Genomic DNA, 21,174 nt, shown 5'->3' with positions numbered 1-21,174 from the left:
TAGACTGGACGGATTTATGAAGGAGCTTGAATGAAACTTAAACATGGACCAGGACCGCATGAATCCGTCCAACCTGGAACCAAGGTTCAGCTTTGGGTGACACGCCCAAAATCAAATCCAGAAACAGTTCAAAATAAACAGATTAATTTCCCCGGCCTCTGTGAGATGGCCAGAAAGTTAATCCGAGGCTTTGAATAGGTCTGAAATGATGAGGGAGTCATAACATGCCAGTGCCTTAAGGCCTCAGACTTTAGAGTGGTATAAATCCTAATTCTAAATGAATTTCCTTTTAACTTTTAGTCTTATCCCAATGCCATACCATTCTTCAGCAAAGTCCATTTGCTCAGAGGAAGAAAGCCTTTGTATTTCCTTTGTGATGCTTTCCTGCCATTGCTGTTGCTTTTCATATCAAAGCTTTGCGAAGCCCTTTGGAGATACTGTCTTTAAGACTCTTGCATATGAGGGCTGCCTAGCGTTTGGGGGGGCATCGCTCAAGAGATGGGGGGCCTGGCCTTTAGCCCGCTGGAACCACACGCTTGCCCGCTCTCCCTGCTCCTTCACAGAAAGCTTAATGGCAAAGCATCCATGGCCATCACTTGTGCCTTTGTTCAGACCAAGACATCACCCCCTGAATTGCCATGGATATAATGGATCTGCATGAACCGGATGCATCACTTCTGACAAGCTTAATTTCGGTTTGATACCCAAAAAATGCAAGATGCCATGTCCTCCCCTGCTCTCTCTCTCTCTCGGGCACATTGACATCCGACTCAGAAGCAAAACCTGACATTTTCCTCTGCCTGGCCCATCAAAGGGACACACCTCCGTCACTCAGAGAGACAGGGTGCCAGGTCAAAGTGACTCCTTGACCTTCGTTACTGGAAACACACTAATTATTTCTCAAAGGGCAGAGCAGACTTATGTGTGAGTGTGCATTGCATCTTTGAAAAAAAAAAACCCTCATCTTGACTCCCCCCCAGGTTGAAAGCTTAGCCTCTCCACACAGACCCTGTGAATCTGTTGAGATACACACACACACACCACCTCCTTGAGGCCATAATCTCATGGAACGCCATGTTGCTATAATGAGACCTACTTTGACATTATTCTGATCCCCCCCTGCTTGTGTCTGTTGTGCACAGACCCTCCTCAGGTCTCTCAGAAAGATTTCCTGATGCTGAGAAGATGGAAGACGTCAGAAAAAGAAACCATCAACAGCCCTTGGAAATCAAGGTTGCAACCTTGTGTACTCTCTTACCTGGAAGTAAAACATTTTAAAAGTGTTAATTAAAGCCAAAATCTGCACTGCAGGTAGTCCATAATTTGAAGGAGTTCCATGAGAGTCAAGAACATCTGGTCATCACAGCTGGGGGCTTTTCACCCCTCCCCTGGCTTTCAGATTCACTCGCTTTCTTGTGCTGTTGAGCTTCATTTGTACCTATAATTGATAAGTGTTCAATCATGAACGTCTGTTCAAGTTGTGTCCCTTTAAACAATAATAGATTGTCACGTTTTTAAAATATATTATCTGTAATATATTGTTTAGTCCTTCCTTTTCAGTAAATATAATCGGATTGCATTTTAAGGCTCTAATCCTAAAGACATTTATGGCAGCCATCAAGAGGAATAGATAGTCTTTCTTTTCACTCTAGATGAGTGGGCCGATTTATTTATCATAAGGGGAAGATCACACACTTAATGTTGGCCTTTTGTCTTCTTGTTTTTTAAGGCAAGAAAAACTAGTATAGCGTTTGTTCATGTTCTTTTTGTTTATTCATTGTTCTTAGCTTTGAGTCTTGCATTGGCCGTATCTCATTTATCTTATGCTGCATGTTGATTGTGTATAAACTGGGTGTGTGTATGTCTTTTAAATAGCCATCACCCTTTGTTGATGTGGCAGTCTTAGTCTTTGGACATGATTTAGTTAAATTATTTAGTTTTAAACTTTGGTAGTTAGTTCTGACTACCCAGCGTAAAACCACTACAGTTCTTTCAGCTTAGTGTGTTTAATAAATCTGATCTATTTTGCTTCTGTATGAGTATATAAGATACCACAATTCCTAGAATGCACAGCAATTGTGGTTCAATAGCACTTGAGAGCTGTCATAGCACCATCGTACAACATCCTTGTGTTAAAAATGGTCTGAGGTCCTTAGAAGCTCTGGTGGGGGAGGTCTAGCACTCAACAGCACTAAACCGATGGAAGAGAATGTCTACCCCAGGAATTTACGTATTCCAAGATGTTGTGGGATGGTGCTATGGCACTTAACGAGGGGTAAAGTTGCTATCACTGTGTGGTGTGGATACACCAGTCGTTGGAAGGTGTTGCAAGTCTAGATGGTACCTGAGATGGAGAAGCAATAACTCCTGTTTTTGAGAAGATCCAGCTGTCATCTCTTCCTGACCTCGGACAGGCCCCCCACAGCTTTGTACATTGTTCCTTCTGTTTGCATTTTTTGAAAATAAAGCATTGGCTCTGGGAACTTAATGATCTCAAAAGCTAGCCAGGGATGTGATGGAATTTTGCATTTTGCTGCGGAAGGAGCACTAATTTCAGCTGTGTGCATTAAAAGGCACAGCAGAACGAAGAGGGGAAGACACCTATACACTGCTAGAACACACTCACAACCGTGGACAGCACTAAGACCTGTTAATTCCACCAAATCAGCGAATTAAGGAATGTAATAAGGAGATTAAGGAAAACTCTTCAGCAGGGGCAAAGGCATTGGAGTTTGATCAGGTCCATATGATCTCAAAGGCAAAAGGGTTGGTGGTCTCCATTTGAAGAGAGGACATGTTTCCTTTTGAACACATTGTTCGTTTTAATCCCTATTCAGTCCAAGTCTGATTTAAGGAGAAAGACCTATAAGGATGGACACCTTTCAATTGTCCATCATCCACAGCTCTTGGACAGGGGACTCTGTAGCTGCAGGGTATGTATTTCCAGAAGCTAGCACCGAAAGCAGGTTCTAGGAATCAAACACGGCAAATCTACGGATCAAACTGTGGTCCGCTTGGACTTTAATTGTAATGCATGACATTGCATTGCCTGATCCTTCTTAGTGCTGAAAGAAGGTCCCAAATAGGACAATAAATGCCAAGAGGAAAATCATATCAACATTTATTGGGAACTTTGCCACCTAAGGTGCTTTATCCTTCCCCCCCCACCCCCACCCACCCTCTGATAAAACAAGTATCCTGGGCTTATCTGTCCCAGCAGATTAAACATCCGAAATTGGTAGAAGGCCTTCGACTAAATGGTGGCTTTAAAAAACTGCAAAAAATTGGTGCATGAAAAAGAGTAGCAGTTAATTCATCGTATTCCGAGAACTGGAAATGAGCAAAGTAAATCTATGACCAAGGATGAAAGACGCAAGAAGACGGCTGCTTATTTTCACTCCAGATGTTTCAGGGAAATAAACAATGTCATTCTTGGTGTGGGAGAGCCTTTGCAGAGCCCATCTTACGACCACGGGTTTTAAAAGACCTCTTTGCTCAGGGGTTTTCTTCCCACTTCTTCTCAACATCTGTGTGATCTCTTGCCCTGGATGGATCCCTCCTGATGCTTCCTTCCAGCCTTGGTTGACCATCATCTGAACATCAGCCTTCACTTGCAATGCTGCAGCAAAAATGGCTAAGGCACGTGGGGTTTATAGAATGGGATTAATGCAGCCAAATTCTAGAAGATGATTCCAGTTAGGCCTACATATCTCCTTTCAGGATGAAAGAGATTTGGTCCGTGTCAGTTCAGGGGTTTTCTTTATTTTTAAAAAAACACCAAATAAAGCATCCACATAATTTTCTTGTACTGCCAAACTGGCTTCCAAGGAATGGCTTCTCCCTCTTTGAAGACTTTGCTTCTGAATGTGCATCCCCAGCGCAAGTGGATTTCCTTCATGCCGTGCTCCTCCCTCAAAGTCTTCCACCTGCTCCTCCCCACCTCTGCATTTCTTAGCCTCTCTCATGATGAAGGAAGGAAGAGAGAGAGAGAGAGAGAGAGAAGGAGAGAGGTGTCTCCCTATAAAAAGAAATGCAGCAGGCAAAGCAACGGCCCCAATTCACCCAGGCAACAGCAGCAGAGGGCATGTTCTCAGCTACTGGAAGCAGCTCTTGAAGTTTCAAGGGGATTCGCTCCCTTGGCCCTCCAGGTTCATTGCCATTTTGATTTGGCGCCTCCAATGGTACCAGAGGACAAAGATGGTGGCCAAGAAGACGAAGGTGCCCATCAAGGAGAGCACGAGGCCCAGGAGCAGGACAGCCACAGGAGATCCTGGGAAGAGAAACGAGGTCAGCGCTTTCTTCAAGAATTCTGCCTCCCGATCCTTTAATGCTGTTACTCACTTCTTTTCCCGGGATATGCCTGCAAGCAGATCCCCAATGACATCTTTATCAGCCTAAGAAGAGCTTCCATCTGATAGGCTTCGTTACCTGAGACAAACCTTCGTCTATGTTGTTCAACTTGCCTCTGATCATCCTAGTACCTACTTCCTAGCTCCAGCTAATCTCATCCCCCTTACACGGGAGGGCAGCTGAAGAGCCCTAATTCGATGCTACCCGCTGAGTTCACGAGTTGAGGTCATCATGGTGTTCATAACCCAGACTGGTCACGTTTAGCACCTGGAGATTTTGAGGTGAGAGAAGAAGAATTGAGAACAGCCTGCTCAAACTCACCTGCAACTGGTCCTGGTGGAAACTCTGCTTGGGGCTTCAGGACTGGTCCCAAAGAGATGACATTGTGCAAGGTTTCATAACTGCTCCGTTCGCTTGGCCTGGAGGGTGAATCTTTGTTTTCTACACAGCTCTGGGAAGGAAGTGGCAGGATTACACATTGCAGAGGCAAGGGCTGTGGGGTGTGTGTTTTTTTTTTTTTTTTACTCTTTCTTACCCCTTCGGCTTTCCGCGGCCTCACAATGCTCATCATCCCATCCCCACGGCCAATGTTTTCATTGAAAGCACAACAGGAAAAAACATCCACAATGAAGCAGAGAGCAAAGCTGGGGTCTCCATTAAAGTTCAGGCCCTCAAATGGGGAGGACTGCCTCTTTGCACCCAGCTTATTTGCACAGCTTCCAATTTCCAGGATGATGATCAGGAGACCATCTGGCCAGCGCCTCTCACCTGTTTGCATCCAGCCTGCTGGCTGAGACAGACGCCGAGCTCACAGTGCAGGTACACCACCGAGCGGTCCAGCATCTGGAACAGCTGGATGGTGAAGTTAGCAATTCGGGATTTGTTGTTCTGGTGTATCTGAATGTGCCTGCATTCCACCAATGACCTAGCCGGGGGGGGAGAGAGAGAAAGCAACACAAAGACACCCACCAGCATCACAACTCCAGACACAAAACAATCAACTGGCAATTCAGGAACTGCTGAGAATTCAATATTTATGACAGGATTTGCAGTCACGGCAGGTTGCGATGTTGCTGCGGTCTATGCTCCCGATGCATGACAAAAGAATCTATGAAGCAAAAGGAGGTGGCAGTGGTGGGAAGAGCACTGACTTCGTGAGGAGAGGACAAGAGAGAGTGACAAGGAGTCCCATATGGAAGGAAATTAACTGAGTCCAACTAATCATTGTGTGCCGTCAAGTCCATTCTGACTTATGGCAACCTTTACAGAGTTTTCTAGGTAGAGGGTACTCAGAAATGGGGTGCCATTTCCTCCTTTTTGGTGTGCTCTGGGACCATGTGCAGTTTGCCCAAGGCCATACAGGCTGGCTCTTCTCTCAAGAGGCCAAGCGGGGGGATCGAACTCCCAACCACACCCAATTCAGTGAGATATCCAGCCGAACTCTTAACTATCCAGCCTGCTCAACTACAAATAACCGAGACTTTTGATCAACTTAGCACCAAAACATGCAGGACTTTTCTGGCATGTGGGGTGTGTTTTCAGGCTAATTATGGAGGGCTGTTTCATTCTGAAAGATGCCACTTATTTATGGATAGCTCGTAGACTGAATTCATTCAGAATGAAATTTTTAGTTATTGTGTTGAAATATAAACAAACAGTGCCATGTAGTCAGGAAGGACTATTGGTGGCTATCAGCTCAGGGGCAGGGAGAAGGGAACCTCCATGTTCAGAAGCAGTATATCTTTGAAGACCACGGCACAGTTATTATTGCCTTCTTGCCGATCTGAACTAGGATGGCAGTTTGCTTGTTATACCGTTTAACATTGCTTCTGTAAGGACCTGAAACGTGTCGTGAGCTGAACAGAAGGTTCATCCAAAGCACAACTCTCAACAGTAATTTTTTGGGGACTACAGTTCCCAGAATGCACCAGTGGCCATGCTGGATGAAGGTTCAGGGAGCAGTGGTCCCAGAAAGGAATTTATTTCCAAGCACTGGCTGAAAACATGTAAATATGGACAGCTGCAGCTGTGTCTTATTGGATTATGGAAGGGTTTGAGTCATTCCCCCCCCCCCCCCAGTACTGGACAAAATTTTTAAAAATTATAATATTCAAGGTGACTTTTTAAAATCTGTCTAGGCAGATACTGTGAAGCTTGGCTGTGAGCTGCAGGATCCAGATTGGGACGAGGAAACCACAGAGATGACCCTTCCCACTGTTGAGCTACCACTAAGCCGTTTTGTACTGATTCTGCCATTGAAGGGTTTTTGTTTTTTTGCTGCCAATTAACAAATGTGTTTCATCACCTACTAGCTGAGGTGACACTGGAGAAGCAAGGCCTTCCTAAACCCAGATATGGCAGATAATCACCTCCTGAATACTGAGCAAAATCCATACGTACTCTGACAGAGAAGATTATCCGTGTTTTCACATTTCATCCCTTTTGAGTTTGTGTGTGTGTGTGTGTGTGTGTGTGTGTGTGTGTGTGTGTGTGTGTGTGTGTGTGTGTGTGTGTGTGTGTGTGTGTGTGTGTGTGTGTGTGTGTCAATTTGCAGAAGGAATTTTGTACATGCAAAAAACCAAATCTCGAACAAAGACCTCATATTTTGCACAAAATGAATTTTCATGCAAAATATATTTTTTTACACAAACACATCATGTGAGCAAAACATTTGTACTGAAAACATCGCATTGTGCCTCGTGCTGCCACTCCCATGAGAAAGCTGCCAACTTTTCAGTCTTGGGTGGGAGCAAACAGACTCGGAGCTGCTGGCCGTTTTCTCAATGGGGTGTCTCGATGTGTCAAGACACCCTCTTTGGTTGAGGATGAGACGATTTGAGTACTGGCTACTTTCTTAATTCTGAATCTGTAATGGCAAATCTACCCACCCGACTCTGTTGAACCCATGGCAGGCCCCTTTGGCGTCTTCTCCTGGCAGTATCCATCATTCAGACTGCAGCGATGCGGGGGGTAGTGTTTAGATTATCTGGCTCCCCACTGCCCCTTTTCAGCATCCTTCAGCCTGACTTTTATTATATTCGCGAAGGCTTTCACGGCCGGGATCTAATGGTTGTTCTGGGTTTTTCGGGCTCTTTGGCCGTGTTCTGAAGGTTGTTCTTCCTGACGTTTTGCCAGTCTCTGTGGCCGGCATCTTCCAGCCACAGAGACTGGCAAAACGTCAGGAAGAACAACCTTCAGAACACGGCCAAAGAGCCCGAAAAACCCAGAACAACCGCTGACTTTTATTCTTTGCCTCCTTCCCAGAACTCAGAAAAGTTACTTTTAAAAACTAAACTCCCCAGTCCCCAATTCTGGCTGGGAGGTACAGTTCCCCCCCCCAAAATAGCTTTTCCCCCTCAGCTCTGCTCCTTCCTGACCTGGGGAAAAGGCAGCAGGCAGCACCCTCCGGTCTTGCAGGTCTGGCGGTGGGCGTAACACAGCAGGATTTGATGCTTAGACTGGCGTGACTTCGGTCGTCCTTGAGAACAATCCGGGCCAAGAAGGTGACTGGAGAAAAGAGCGACTGGCCCACCAATGCAGGACGGAGGCTCATCTCTGTGGTGTAGTTACCAGAGCTGCAGGCATCATCAGACACCATGGCAAAGCTGCATGGAGAGAGAGAAAGGGAAATGGAGAGAGAGAAAGGGAAATGAAAACTCTCCAAAAAAGGATGCCAAGCATGAAAGATGGTTGCCAGGAAAACAAAAAAAAAAAAGGAGAGCATTTTGAGATCCTACTAACCAACGTAAGTTCTACACTGACCCTGGGAATAAGCTCTATTAAGCCAAGCAAGATTTACTCAATAGATATGTTTGAAGTGGCACCCAACCTTCATCAGATGCATGGAGCATTAGATTTCTAGTTGGTGTAACATGATGCTGTCTGAGCTCTCCTTGGGGGTGGGAGAAGGTCAGAACAGTTTCAGTTGCACCCCCATGGCACTGATGTTGCCCCCTCCCTCCTTCGTCTGGGGGGGCATCCCATCATCATAGTGCCACCAGGTAAAAGGCCCTCCCTCTGGTCGCTACCCAACCCACTTCCAAAAAAGTGGGGATACCAGGTGTGAAAGAATGCAGGAGAAGGTGATCCTAATTCACATTCAACGTTTTGGAAGGTATGGCCAACACTGATTTCAGCACCGAAGCTACCAGCAAATACAATATCTCACCCTTTAGCCCCTTACCTATCTAGAAAAACATCATCTGAGCGCATCATCCTCCGGTGGTGCTGTGCTCTCCAGTCTGAGTCCCATGGTGGCAAATCAGCCACTGAACCATCCTCAGTTTCTTCTTCTCCACTTCCAGTCGAATTGCTTGTGATGGCAGGCTGATCTCTTACGGTGTCGATGTGGGGCTCATCCATGCCTCCAGGGCTACTAGTAGCATCTTCTGAGAAGTCTCCATCTTCCCTAATGCTAGATGTATCTGGAAGACTCCCAAGTGTCGGTTCGATCTGGGTCTGAAGCCTACGAAATCTCTTGGAGATGCCAAGTAGATGGGAGGCCTGGTTCAGATCTCTACCAAGGAGTCCATGAGTGGCAACACCCGAGGATGAGAGAGTCATTATTAAGGTTGGTGCATTAAGAAGTGTAGAAAACATAGAGGTTGGCAAGGTAGAAGCAGTGCTCTGTGTCCTTTCATTGTCCAGTGAACTGGAGGTCCCCTGGTGGTCATCTTCTAGGCTTGCTGGTTGTGGAAGGGAGCTTGATGGAATTAGAAGCAGATCTTCGGTCCCTGTAACCTCAACTCTTCTGTGTTGATCCTGGCTAACCGCTGATGATGGAAAGGCTGGTTTACTTGTCCCTCCTGCACTAAGCTGCAGCGAGCTACTCAAAACACGGTGCGAGGTTTCCAGAATAGATCCTTCTCCACCGACAGGTGAAGCAGATGTGTCTTCAAGAGCTGAAGTGGACGCAACTGAATGGCCAGCATGAGGTGGTGTTTTATGGAAGAAACGTTGAAGATCAACTAATCCCAAAGCACTGTCTGGTGATGTTGTCGTTAACCTGAAGCCTGTGGCAACCAACCCAGCAGACTGATGCCCAGACTCTGTGCCAGACACAGTGGGCTGAAAATGATCTGCTTCCCCTGGATCGTGAGTGTCATTGGACAATCTGCTGTGGTTGGTTTCTCCAGGGCTTGCTCTTTTTTCTAGCTGGTTTCCTGTACCGAAAAGAGAAATCCTTCCATTGAACAGCAGAGTGGCTGGATTGGGCTCCATAACTGATTCAGCAAAATAGGAATGGGTTACTGTCTCTGAAGGTACCATGGAAGGTGACCCAGATGGCTTCTGATGGTACATTATATCATCAAGATGCTTCCCAGACAGAGCTGTTTGCTCTGGGATGTCTGCTGGAAATAGGAGAGAAGTTGAAGGTACAGTCGTTGGCCTCTCGTCTGCCATGGGGGGCTTGGGAGAGAAGACATGGACATTGGAAGGTTTGGAGAAGGCAGTCTTGGTCGGAGAGGAAGACATCTCAGTTGCCACAGGAAAGGCAGCCATTGGTTTTGAAGAAGAGTAACTCAAGGACAACACAGATCCTTGGTATTCTTTTGGAAGGGATGGTGAACTTGATGTCGCTACGGGTACGTACTGACCTTTCGGAAGAGTCTTTCCAAACAACTCAGCGCTTAAGTTGCTATATGAAGTAGGTCTTGAAAAGGAGGGTTGTCCAAGCTCTAATGGGAATTTCATGTTCTCAGCTGAGGATGTTCTCAAGGACTCATCAAAGTCCTTACTTGTGGGGAGAACAGGGGTCACTGAACCATAAGAATGATTTCTGGTGTGAAGCATTAGCCTTGTGCTGAGTTGAGGGTTACTTGCAGTCCTTGGTGTCTGAAGGACACGTCCCAGTATCTGAGGGGCTGACAGCTCCATCGAGGAAGGCCGTGGGGTTGTCCTGGCAGGGGTGCTCAGCTGTCCAGTTGGGGGTTGGAATGTTTGGGGCCTCTTCAGGTCAGACTCCATGTCTGGGGGAGAGGCTGATATCCCAACATATAACAAAACTGAATTATTCTCTTGCACTTTTGGAGAAGCGAGAGTAGACAACTGAAACTCATTGTTCTGATTCTTGCTCTCTAAATAGTTTGCTCTGGTGCTTAGTTCCGTCACCTGGTAAGGTAACTGATTAGATGTCAAGTTGTTGAATCTAAGCAAACTGGGTTCTGTGAATTTCGGGGAAGTGTCGTAAACTGGCTCAGAAATTATTTGCTTAGCTGTTAAATGGGCACCAGAAGAAGAAAAAGCTGTTGCATGTTCTGGATGCTGAACAGTCGTCCCAGTAAGCTTGGTTTGTACCAGTTGCTTTTGGTTGCCATCTGAACTCAAAGCAGCTGTGTTAGTGAAAGACGGACTCGTTCCACGCTCCCTTTCTTCCTCAGTGTAAAGTGAACGTGAAGTGGGATTTTTGGGTGTTTCAGCTGGTAGAAAGACGAACACAGGCTTAACCAGAATCACACTAGATGGGCTCATTTGAAGTACACTTGAAGCAGCAAAGTGGGGGAAACTGAGAGTTGAAGACAAAACTAGCATTTCTTGAGCAGAAGCTACTACACGTCTATTGTTACTGGATTCTTCAGCTATTGGAGTGGCGTTTTGCATACGCTGTAGGCATACCATATTTCCTACATTCTGGACCAAGAGGGACAAGGACTGAAGGGAAAGTGCTGTTCCAAGAGAGCCTCTTGCCACCAAGGAGTCAAGAGTTGCTGCACCCAGGTCATTGGATCGATTGAGGTGCTGGATGAAGGCTTCAGAGGTTCGCACAAGATCCAGAGCCCCAGCCACGATCAGGGTTGGCGCGGCCCCCAAGCTGACAGGACTGTCCTCCATCTGAGCTGAGTTCGGATCAGGGACACTTCCTTTGTTGTGTTGGCTGACAGGGGAGGCTGGACTGGCAAAATGGGCAGGACCATTCCTTGGATCAGAAATGGAAGAATCTTGTGGAGTTGTCCTATAAGCTGGAGCCTGAGATGCTGGGAGATTGGCTGGTAGAGGTCTGTTTCTTCCCCTTTCTTTTCCAGGGGTGTGAGGTGCTACATGTAGAGCAGGTGTGGCTTGAGGCTGTATAGTCGGAGGCAGAGGTGTTACTAGATTTGATGTCTGGGCTCCAACATCTGTAGAGGTGGAAGTCTCGAGTGACCGGGATTTCATGTGAACAGAAGCAGAAGTTCTGGATGGCTTTAGGTTAGGGTGGAAAGCGACCTCAAAAAAATGGCGCTGGATTGAGGCAAAGGAAGATGTGGTTGATGTCTCGGTCCCATTTGAGGGCAGGGATTGGACTCCCAGTGTCACAGGTACCTCTGAAAACTGTTGCTCCACCTGAGAATGAAGTCTGGAAGGTGCAGAGACCAAAATATCTGCTCTCGTTGTTTTGGCATCAACAGAGGCTGGTTGTCTTCCTTCCGCTGTTGTTTCATTTGTCTTTGTACCAACATGTGCAGATGTGACAAGATGAAGGGGTTCATCAGCCGAAGAAGAAGAACCATCTGACACGTGTGTTTCTGACTCTGATGGCACAGTTATACCCAAGACACTTCCTGATTGTTTAACATGAGTGGGAGAGCTGGTGCTAAGTCTTTGAAAGGTGCTGTAGACTTGGCCAGGGGCCGATGGTGTCTCATCATGGAAAAAGGTAGAGATGTTTGGTGGCAGTTTTGTTTTGGTGTGTTCAAGGGAAAAGGTGCCAGGGATCTCCAGCCCACTAGAAGAAGATCCGTTTGGAACATCTACCCCAGTTTGAGAAGGAACACTTGTGCGAAAAGAAACTGAGTTAGTGATCTTTTGTTGGTTGACCAGGAATGGCACAAAGGTGCTTAAGGCTCTTTCCAGCTGTTCATCGTACAAAAGAGTTGAAAACACAGGCCGTTTGGGCTTAGAATGGGCAGAATGAGTCTCTGCCAATCTGTTCCCCTCAGAATACAGGGAGACAAAATTCTCTAGCATTGATACCTTATTGAGAGTTACAGCTGTGGTGATGATGGGTGATTGTGCCTTCTGTTGTGGTTCATCTTGAGAAGGAGCAAGCGCTTCTGATCTCTGGGGCCCAGCATGGATGCTAGGTCTTTGTAGTCTGGTCAGAACAGGGTCAGAAGAAGTGGTTGATGATTCTGATTCAATATGAGATGGAACAAATTTGTTGGGTGATGTTTGTTCTCTGTGGGCAGCAGACGATACGGTGGGCAGCTGAAACTCAGAAGTGCCTTGCATGATGTGTCTAGCAGCAGAAGATGTAACAGGTGACGAAAGCTCTACCTGGGCAAAGGTTACCTCGCTCGGTACTGGTGGTGCAGTATGAGATGAGGCTGAATGAGGTGGTGGAAATGTGCTACTGATACTTACCTGGCCATAATCAGAGGAAAAAACACCTGGTGGTTGAGTGTCAGATTGAGCTGGGAGAGATGCATTTAGATGGTCCTCATCATCAATGGTTTGGGGCAGATTGGTTACAGTTGGTGGTTTTCTTACAGTGGTTTGGGATACTTTGAAATGGGAAACCTGTGTGGTCATCTGGGGGTCTTCCTCATGGTGTGACAATGAGTTCATACTCTCAGCAAGAGATTTGTCTACTTCGCTGGATGTATCCATTTTGCTGAAAAGGAGAGACTGTGATACAAAGGGAAGACTGGATTGTAAGATCTGGCTGACATCCCTGGGCAGGGGAAACTGCTGTGAAGGTTTGGGAAGGAGGGTTTCTGGAGCAGACAAAAACCTGAAAGGATCTGTGTGGCTTTGAGAAAGAGGTAGAGAAGCAGGCTGCCCAGCCAGTCTAGGCTCAGTAGTTACACGATCCGTTATCTCTCTATCTGGAGATAAAGTCAAGTATGTGTAATGTTGCAGGGTCTTCGTCCTGGAAATGGTTGCCCCACGATTTCCTGAAAATAGCTGCTGAAAGATAGGTGTAGAGGCAATCTTATCTGATGGACTCTCTGCCTCTGGTTGGGATCCTAGAGGTCTGGTGGCATCCGAAGTTCGGACATCCAAGTGAGTTTGTTGATTTGAAACTTGTGATGGCTGGTTAATTTGGGGAACATCAGTAACATGTTTCTCCGTTCCTTGTTTTGCCAGAGTCTCCACAGTTTCAGCAAAATGTCCTTCTGGTCTAGTTCTGTTCTTCCCCAAAGGAAAGCCATGGAGAATCCTAACAGTTGATGTTGCTAGAGAGGGAGTGATGGATGACCCCAACCACTCCCTGGCAACGTCCAAGGATTCTGGGTCAAATGAGGTAGCTGCAAGCAGATCTCTCTCTACTGGCTTATCTGGGCTGGGGCTGGCTTGCGTCCCACTGATGCTGAGTATCTGTGCCGTTGTGTTACCCCCTCTGTCTCCCCTAGACAGAAAGGTTGCCAGATTTGTAGGCAGAGGGCTGAAGGGTTTTGAGTTCAACGATGACACACCAGTGGAAATCAGGGGCTGGCTCATAACGGCAGTGTCGTTTTGATGACTTACAATGGCTCCCTCTGAGAAGGACTGCTCAGAGCTGTCAGGCTGTCCAGCCACAGCAGTCAATGCTTGGCCTTCATGTTTTGAGATGCCTTTAGGTTCTGTACCGCTGACCTCGTACAACAGAGACGTGCCTTCATTAGAAGGATTGGAGGTCACACTGCCCAGTGGGAGATTCACTTCATCCGTGTAACCTTCTCCAACTGCAGCCAAGTGGCTTTCTGCGGTCATCATGCCTTCTTCAAGAAGGCTTTGATCTGTTGAGTGCCTGGTCCATGGTTCACTACTGGAGACACCTGGCAAGAAAAAGCCAGAGGTGAATGCATTCATACTTCTCTGTGACGGTGAATCACTGCACAAAGGAGGCATTTAAACCCTGATGAGGATCTGTTCTTTCACTTTCTAACACTTTGATGAGAAAGGCACTTGTCCTTTTGAAATGTAAGGAGGCTGGAAGGAGCTGAAAGCTGAATGTAGTTTCTTTTCATTTTTGTATTACACAAGTGGACAACCCTGGCTCTATGATGAGAGGTTCGACCTTCCTCTGGCCAAGCTAAGAGCCAAGGAGTGGGATCTCAAGATGGGCGCCCCCCCCCAATCTAGCCAGCTCCCTATAAACATCTAAGAAGTGCAGCCATCCTCTAAAAACTGGCTATACTGCAACTTACACTTCCATCATCCTTCACCACTGTCTGTGGTGGCTAGGGGTGATGTTTGGTGCAGTCAAACATCTGGAAGACAACCCATTTTCCACCCTTGCCCTACAATCAACCAAAGGGACAAGAAAAAAATTTCCTAATAAACAGAGACAGCTGGAATATACACTTACATTGAATACCTACCCCCAAGGATTTACCTAATTCTTCTGTAAACCAGTAGTGCCAAGGCAAGGCCCATTAATTAAAAAGTCCATTAGATCATGCTGTCATTACAGCCCTCCCAATAATTCTTCCACAGCAGTAAGGCACTCTTCCGTCAAGTAACAGGTTCACTCACTCAGCATTGATTGTCTTGATAAAACTCTCTCAAGTAAATCTTCATAAACGTCAATGCTCCAGGGTTGATCAGCTTCCTGCACAACATTACAGAGACTCAAAGTGGTTGTAAATCTCACTTAAGTACAGTTGATTTAGGGCTGCTTTGTATCAGTAACAAAGTCCAAAGCAAACCTCAGAGACCTGCAGACCAAAGCCAGACATTATTGCTAATATCTGGATCAAAAAAAGAGGTCTTTTCAACCAACTTATTTTCTCTGCTTATTTTCTTTGCCTTTCAGGGCATCTGTCTTTCCTGAGGCCTTTCCTGCACTTATAATTTAGAAGGTCAAGTGTTCTTGTCAGGAAAAGTACACAAATATATTTTGCCCAGGCTTCATTTTTCTGCTTCTGTGAATCCAGGCGGACGCCATTAACAGGACAAGAAAAATCTGCACAGCATGCAAAAGGGTGAACCTCTAAAATCGGCAGACCGGCAAACTCTCTGCTCTCAACAACCACAAGACAAAAAGCAGAGAGACAGACTAGAAGTTCACGTCAGCTTCCCCATCCTGGATTTGGGACACTAATAAAGAAACACTGCAGCTGCTAAGTGTAGATGGCCAAAGGAGAAGAATGCCCACCAGAAAAGAAATCACACTGAATTGTTTCCACTAAAAGCAAAAGTAAGTGCTGAGTTGTGAGTGTACAGGCAAAAAGGGGCTTCTGGAAAAAAACCAAGGAAGGTGCCAGCTTTCTGTAGGGAACCCAGACGTTGGCAGAAATGGGGGCGGGCATCATTTCGGAGACAAAACAGTTTTCCCAATTAGGAAAACAACCCCCCCCCCCAAAAAAAAAGGAATCAGAATGTTTAGCCACCAAATGCTGGCCACCAAATGTTTTCTCAGTGGGATGAAAACCCAAATGATGATGATGGTGGTGGTGGTGGTGGTAATGATGATGCAAAACCAAAAGGAAGTGGAATGGAAAGATCATGACTAAATGAACCCCCCCCCCAATAAGAGTGTTACACATGGCAACATTTTGTTGTGTTACCTTTTCTGATTTTTTAAAATTTCACATCTGAAAACAGCAGCCCGTAAGTCCTCCTTGTATCTTTCCAAGGGGTAGCATTTGGACGAGACATTTCTAGCGATGGTACCCACCGTTTAAGCTGCACTCCTGTCCCTGCCATTTTTTTTTGTTCCTATCAACCTCCTTAAGAACTCAGGATGGACGCATTCTGCATAATACTTGATTGCCCCCATTTATACTGTCAGGCAGGTTAGCCTGGAAGATCACAATGGAGATTAGTCCCTGCTTCAGAGATAAGAAACAAACTGAGCCCAAGGTCTTCCAGGCTTGGCTGAACACCTGATCCGGCACCTCCAACCTTCTTTGCTGTCCTTTGAGACCCTCTCTTAAGCTGTCCTGCAAGCACTTGTTTAGGAATGATTTACTGCAGCTGGCAAGCATGGAGGCAACTGTGGTGGGAAATGCCAAAGGCAGCTGGAAAAGCAAAAGACTAAATTAAAGATGGATTGGCTCAAGAAAGGAAGCCACGCTCTTGAGCTTGCAAGAGCTGAGCAGGGTTGCTGAGCGCAGGATCTTCTGGAGGCCACTAATCCATAGGGTTGTCATAGGTCAGAAGCAACATGACAAGGCTTAACAACAACACCCATGTTTTAAGCCAAAGCACAGCAGAATCTAAGAGCATTACAATCGGAAACATGGCTTCTTTGCTATGTGTGTTACAGGGAGAAGACAACGAGACGAAAACAGGTCAAAGCTGAGCTCACCAGCCAGTCTCAGCAGCCCAGCCACCACCAGCAAGGATGCACAGAAACTCTCCTCCATCTTCGTATTCAGAGCCGGAGCCCTCGAAGGACCGACGGTATCTTGCTCATGCAGGTCGCAGAAGACGCTGCGGTGTCTTTATCGCAACCATTGGCCAGCCTCACTTTGCCAATAAGGACTGTCCGGTTACTTACTGAGTTTTTAAGAGCAGCTGATTTCAATGCAGTCCAAGAAAAGGAAGAGAAGATGACAAAGCACCACCGATTGGAAGACAATGGTGTTAAAAAGGAGAGGGAAAAGGGGGGCAGCCACAACACCGGCCAAGCCTGTCTGTCATTTTGCTCCCACTGCCTTGAGATTCGAGGCGGCTTGAACTGCAGAGAGACGCTTGGCTCAGACAGCGTTGACTGTCGGTCAACAAGGCAGGGCAGGCGCATAATAAAGGCCCTGTCTGAAGATGCCCGGTGTTATCCTCACGGTACTGTGGTTAAAGAAAACGGCTTTCATGCAGGCTAGACGGCAGTGATATCAGAGTGCAAAACTTTAATCAGAGGGTGGAGGGGATCCTTCTCAAATTTGTGGGAACGGGAGAGATACATAATCTACGAGAAGAGTTGGATAACATTCAAAGTGACCTTGGGAAACTGGGGAAATCAGCTGAAACTGTTGAGATGAAGCCAAGAGTTTGGTGACCAACACAAAGCTTTGGGTAGAATGTGGCCGCACTTCTTCAGATGCCTAGGTAAAGTCAACCAAGGTTTCTGCTCAAAGAAGCCAGATCCTCTTGAAGGCACAACAACACTCTTTGATCCTAACGGGGAAGAGTTGTTTGAATCACAGCTTGGGAGACACGACACTGTAGGTTTGGTGCAATTGACTCCAGACCCACAGTCACATGAAATCAAACTGAGATCACTGTGGAATCTTGAACCTAGACAACATGATTGATATGTGCAGAATCTGGGAATGTTGCTTTTGGTTAGGTGATCGTGAGGACTACCATCATCCGGAAAAGAAACTTGTTGAAGGCGTTCATAATGGTTGACCGTCTTGACAGTAAGTAGCACATGTGGAAAAGATCTTGAGTTTCCACTGGATCACAAATGGAACATGCAACAACTCTAGTGTCCACCTTGCACTTCAGGTCACTTCTTACTGGAGATTGTGGCTGTGTTTTCACAGTGCTAGGCGAGGAAAAAAAATGCTCAGAGGGATTTTAAAAAACCCCTCAGAATTCTGACAGCTTCCTCGTCAGGGAAATCGTTCTGAAAAGCATCCCTCAAGTGGATTAACATGAAATGTAAACTACAGTACTGGCAGCATCTCTCAGAGGGAGCACAGACTTAAGACAAATCCCGAAACAGCTTCAGGCAAAACATTCAAAATGAAAAAGTTAATACCTGATCACCTTTGACACGTGTTTGCCTAACAGGTTTTGAAATCATCTTTTTTCAGCCAGCAGTTTGAAGCGGTTGCCTTCTTTCAGTAAGGCTGTGGCATGACAGACAGTTCCCCAATGAAGCTGGGATGGGAGGGTTGGGGCGGTTTGGGGCTTCTAAGCCCAGCCTCTCAGAGGATGATTGACGGGGATCTGTCAAGGTGCCTTGGAACTGACACCTGCTCAAAATCGGCTGTGTGGAAAGGCATGGAGGGAAAGGGACAACATAGAAACTTCAGAATTCTTGGCCACAAGAAACAGCAACAGCCATCCACTCCTTTACGCTGATGTTTCTTCAAGCCAAAGATGTGCATCTCTTTTCTATGGGAATGTATGCTTGGGTTTTGAGTCCAGACGCCACATCCAGAAGAAACAAGAAGGGATTAAGATGGGCCGAGCCTTTGTCAGAGTTCAAACAATGATTCCAATGGTGGAATCACTGAAGGAAGACCCAGGACAATCACTTCTTAGCAAAGCAGAGAGCTGACTAAAGATCATCACCTTTTGGAGCGACGGATAGACAGAGCGTGGAAAATTTAAATATTTGGACTACGACAAAAGAGTGCACGCACCACTTTTAGCTTCTTGGAAGAAAGATGGAATCAATCAATGGCAATATATGAGAACAGAGTGCGGGTTACGCTGTTCCCCTGTTTTCATTTATGAAATGTAGAAGCATATGCAGTGACAGCCAGCACCGGGAAAAATGTTGTTTTGTATTGTGAAACGGCCAGTTACAGTTGTCCTGGGCATCTCTCGGCAAAAGTCAAATAGGACAGGGAACTACTGGAACAAGCTGATGGTTATTCCCCATCTTCACTGATATTTCTGAAGGAACTGGTGAACTCCAATAGCACCAGCTGCTGTGAATCAGACAGGACTTTTATAATGTTCTCCAGGGAATGTATGTGCAGAATTCAAGTGTGCATTCAAGTGCAGAAAGACAGGCTTTGGGGAAATGAAGAATATTAGATCCGGTCTCTCCTAAGTTGTATTGATTTTAAGGCATCCCACACACCACCCATCTTGACATTTATCCCAAGGTGGTTTGCATAACTAGCCGGAAACTCGTGAGCTTGTGTTCCTTGAGTCCTGATGAAGGCAAACTCCCTGTGAGGGCAGGAAAAGAGGTTACTATGTCCTGAGAAGCACCAAACCTTTCTCTGACTGGGTGCAGCATGTTGTCACCCCAATAAAACCTAGCAGATTTGGAAGTTCTGGATGTGACCTGTGGCTTCTTTCTACACTCATGCCTCCCACCAAGCTGTGTGTGTGTGTGCAACTTTTGTGAAATATGTTTTGTCAAGATTTCCCATCTGATGCACACGCCTTGGAGTTTTTGCTCATTCTGGATAGCTGTATTTTTCAGTTGTGATGTGCTTTTCTCTTATTGTCCCATATTTTGCCTGTCTTCACCTGTGTTTACATGTTTGGAAATGTCTTCTCTGTCTGTCTGGAGTGCCCCACGTGCTTGCCGTAAATCGATTTGCCCTTTCAAGGATACCTTCTCGGGAGATATTTGCTGGACCCAGTCTTTATTGACCCACCTGGCCGTGCATCACAGTCCTGGTTGTGTGGGAAGTTGAATTATTATGATTACATTTCTGCCATTATCTTTTGAGTGATGTTCTTCCTCCTTTCCTTTGAAACGCTCCACAAACCCAGCAATTTCACTTTCAGAATTACAAGACAAACTCCCTGGCCTCGCAACACTTTGGCAAACCAACCAATTTACTTGTGAATTCAAAAGGCTCTTATATACGGTAAGAAGTTTTTAATGAGGGGATGATGTGATACAGAGATAATTTCTGGCAAAAGGAAAAGAAACATCTGAGGAAGTGGACTCGCCTATGAAAACTCACATTAAAACAGCAGTTAGTCTTTAAGGTGCCACCATGCTTTTGTCTTCGTTATTGTTTATTTTTCTTTTCTTTTTGCCGGATAGAGTAGCACAGACTAGCACGGCTACCTCTTCACGGCTACTTCTTTTGCAGTATTTTGAAGATACAGTATTAGTGGGAATGAAAAATTAGCTTTTGTACTGAACCCGGGAAAACAGCAGCAGTCTTAAGCTTACTAAATATGTTGCTGTAGTTGCAAAAAAATTAAAAGCAAGCCGGAAAAGCTTACCATCTCCTTGGATGCGCCTACTTCTAGGACCAGCAACTGCCTATCAAGAAGTTGGTGATTTCTTGAGCCCTGCCCCATCCTCCTACCTCAGAGTTGCCTCCCTCCCTTTCAGCCACCCCGGGGCTCTTTTCAGTCCTAGTAAATCAGTCCAAAGCAGGATGAGCAGGATCCCTCTAAGCTGCATGCCAGACCATTGTGCAAACATGAATGCGGGCTTTTGATTCAGAGGAGCTAAACATAATCCTCATGGCACGATGGATGGCATATATTTGTTCTGATCGGTGAAGGCAAAAGGATCCTTCCTAAGCAGCACTTAAAAACGGTTTCCACGGGCACCGTACAGTCGCTGCAGCAGAATCCGATCAGTAACCCGCCTGCCATCTAGCGGCTGCCAAAACGCCCCTTCGCACTCGAGTCCACAACTCGAAATAAAACAGAGCAGACTCTGGGACTGTGTTTTGCAAATGTGCAGTGGCATCTCTGTTGCCACGGTTTCAGGACCGAGGCTGCAGGGCCTTGCCGGCAGTGGTTAAAAATATGCAACCTTGCCAGTCTCTACACTTCTAGGCACAAGAACCTTCCCAAGAGAATGAGGCCTCGTACAAACCCTTCGGGGTGCGACACTTTTGCTGACAGGGAAGTTCTCCTGGGCCTGCTCCGCGCCTGCCAGGACAGAGGGGGCTTCCATCATGAACTGAGAACGGCCTCTTGAAAGCCTAATGTGATCGGAAGCCTCAGGTTCTTTCTGCAAGACACACGGACGGCATCTCTTCAAGGGAGAGCCCTGTGAACAGTGAGAGGGTCTCCGGGAGCTACTTTTTTTTTTGGTCGTAGGGTTGGAGAAAAGCCTCTTTATCCCCAAAGTGGTATGAATCTGTTTCTCTCTCACCCCTCAGCTACTGTTTGTTAAAGGAAGACTGTTTGGATAATTATAAATATTGGTACTTTTTGAATTTCTGCTCCCTTGCCCTCGAGTCTTTAACATTCACCCCTGAAGTCGTGGTATCCAGAGGCCATTTCAGATTCTTCTTGAAAAGTAGCAGT

General features: G+C 46.2%; 1 protein-coding gene across 2 annotated transcripts; it reads right to left on the bottom strand.

The window, feature by feature from the left end:
- Positions 1 to 712: 712 nt before the first annotated feature.
- On the bottom strand, positions 713 to 21,169 carry LOC144584134 (pancreatic secretory granule membrane major glycoprotein GP2-like). 2 transcript variants are annotated; one of them, XM_078379597.1, is made up of 5 exons: positions 8,534 to 21,169; positions 7,728 to 7,955; positions 5,119 to 5,275; positions 4,672 to 4,801; positions 713 to 4,270 (listed from the first exon to the last, which is right to left on the bottom strand). In XM_078379597.1, the coding sequence occupies exons 1-5, from the start codon at positions 14,158 to 14,160 to the stop codon at positions 4,119 to 4,121; spliced, it is 6,294 nt and encodes a 2,097-aa protein (XP_078235723.1). In that variant the 5' UTR covers positions 14,161 to 21,169; the 3' UTR covers positions 713 to 4,118. The 2 variants fall into 2 exon arrangements, with proteins under 2 accessions (XP_078235723.1, XP_078235724.1); XM_078379598.1 differs by lacking the exon at positions 8,534 to 21,169 and having other exon boundaries at positions 7,728 to 8,188.
- Between the last annotated feature and the right edge of the window lie 5 nt (positions 21,170 to 21,174).

This window comes from Pogona vitticeps, chromosome 8, assembly GCF_051106095.1.
Source record: "Pogona vitticeps strain Pit_001003342236 chromosome 8, PviZW2.1, whole genome shotgun sequence".
NCBI lineage: Eukaryota > Metazoa > Chordata > Lepidosauria > Squamata > Agamidae > Pogona > Pogona vitticeps.
The sequence above is the reverse complement of the archived record's forward strand: the minus strand, read 5'-3'. Positions and strand labels throughout refer to the sequence as shown.

Excerpts from the sequence above, each read along its gene's own strand:
- LOC144584134 (XM_078379597.1), bottom strand. The coding sequence starts at position 14,160 with ATGCCTCCTTTGTGCAGTGATTCACCGTCACAGAGAAGTATGAATGCA. Across the intron at positions 7,956-8,533 it reads GATGATGTTTTTCTAGATAG|CTTTGCCATGGTGTCTGATG; the intron begins GTAAGGGGCTAA and ends CTCTCCATGCAG. Across the intron at positions 4,271-4,671 it reads TCCACCAGGACCAGTTGCAG|GATCTCCTGTGGCTGTCCTG; the intron begins GTGAGTTTGAGC and ends TTCTCTTCCCAG.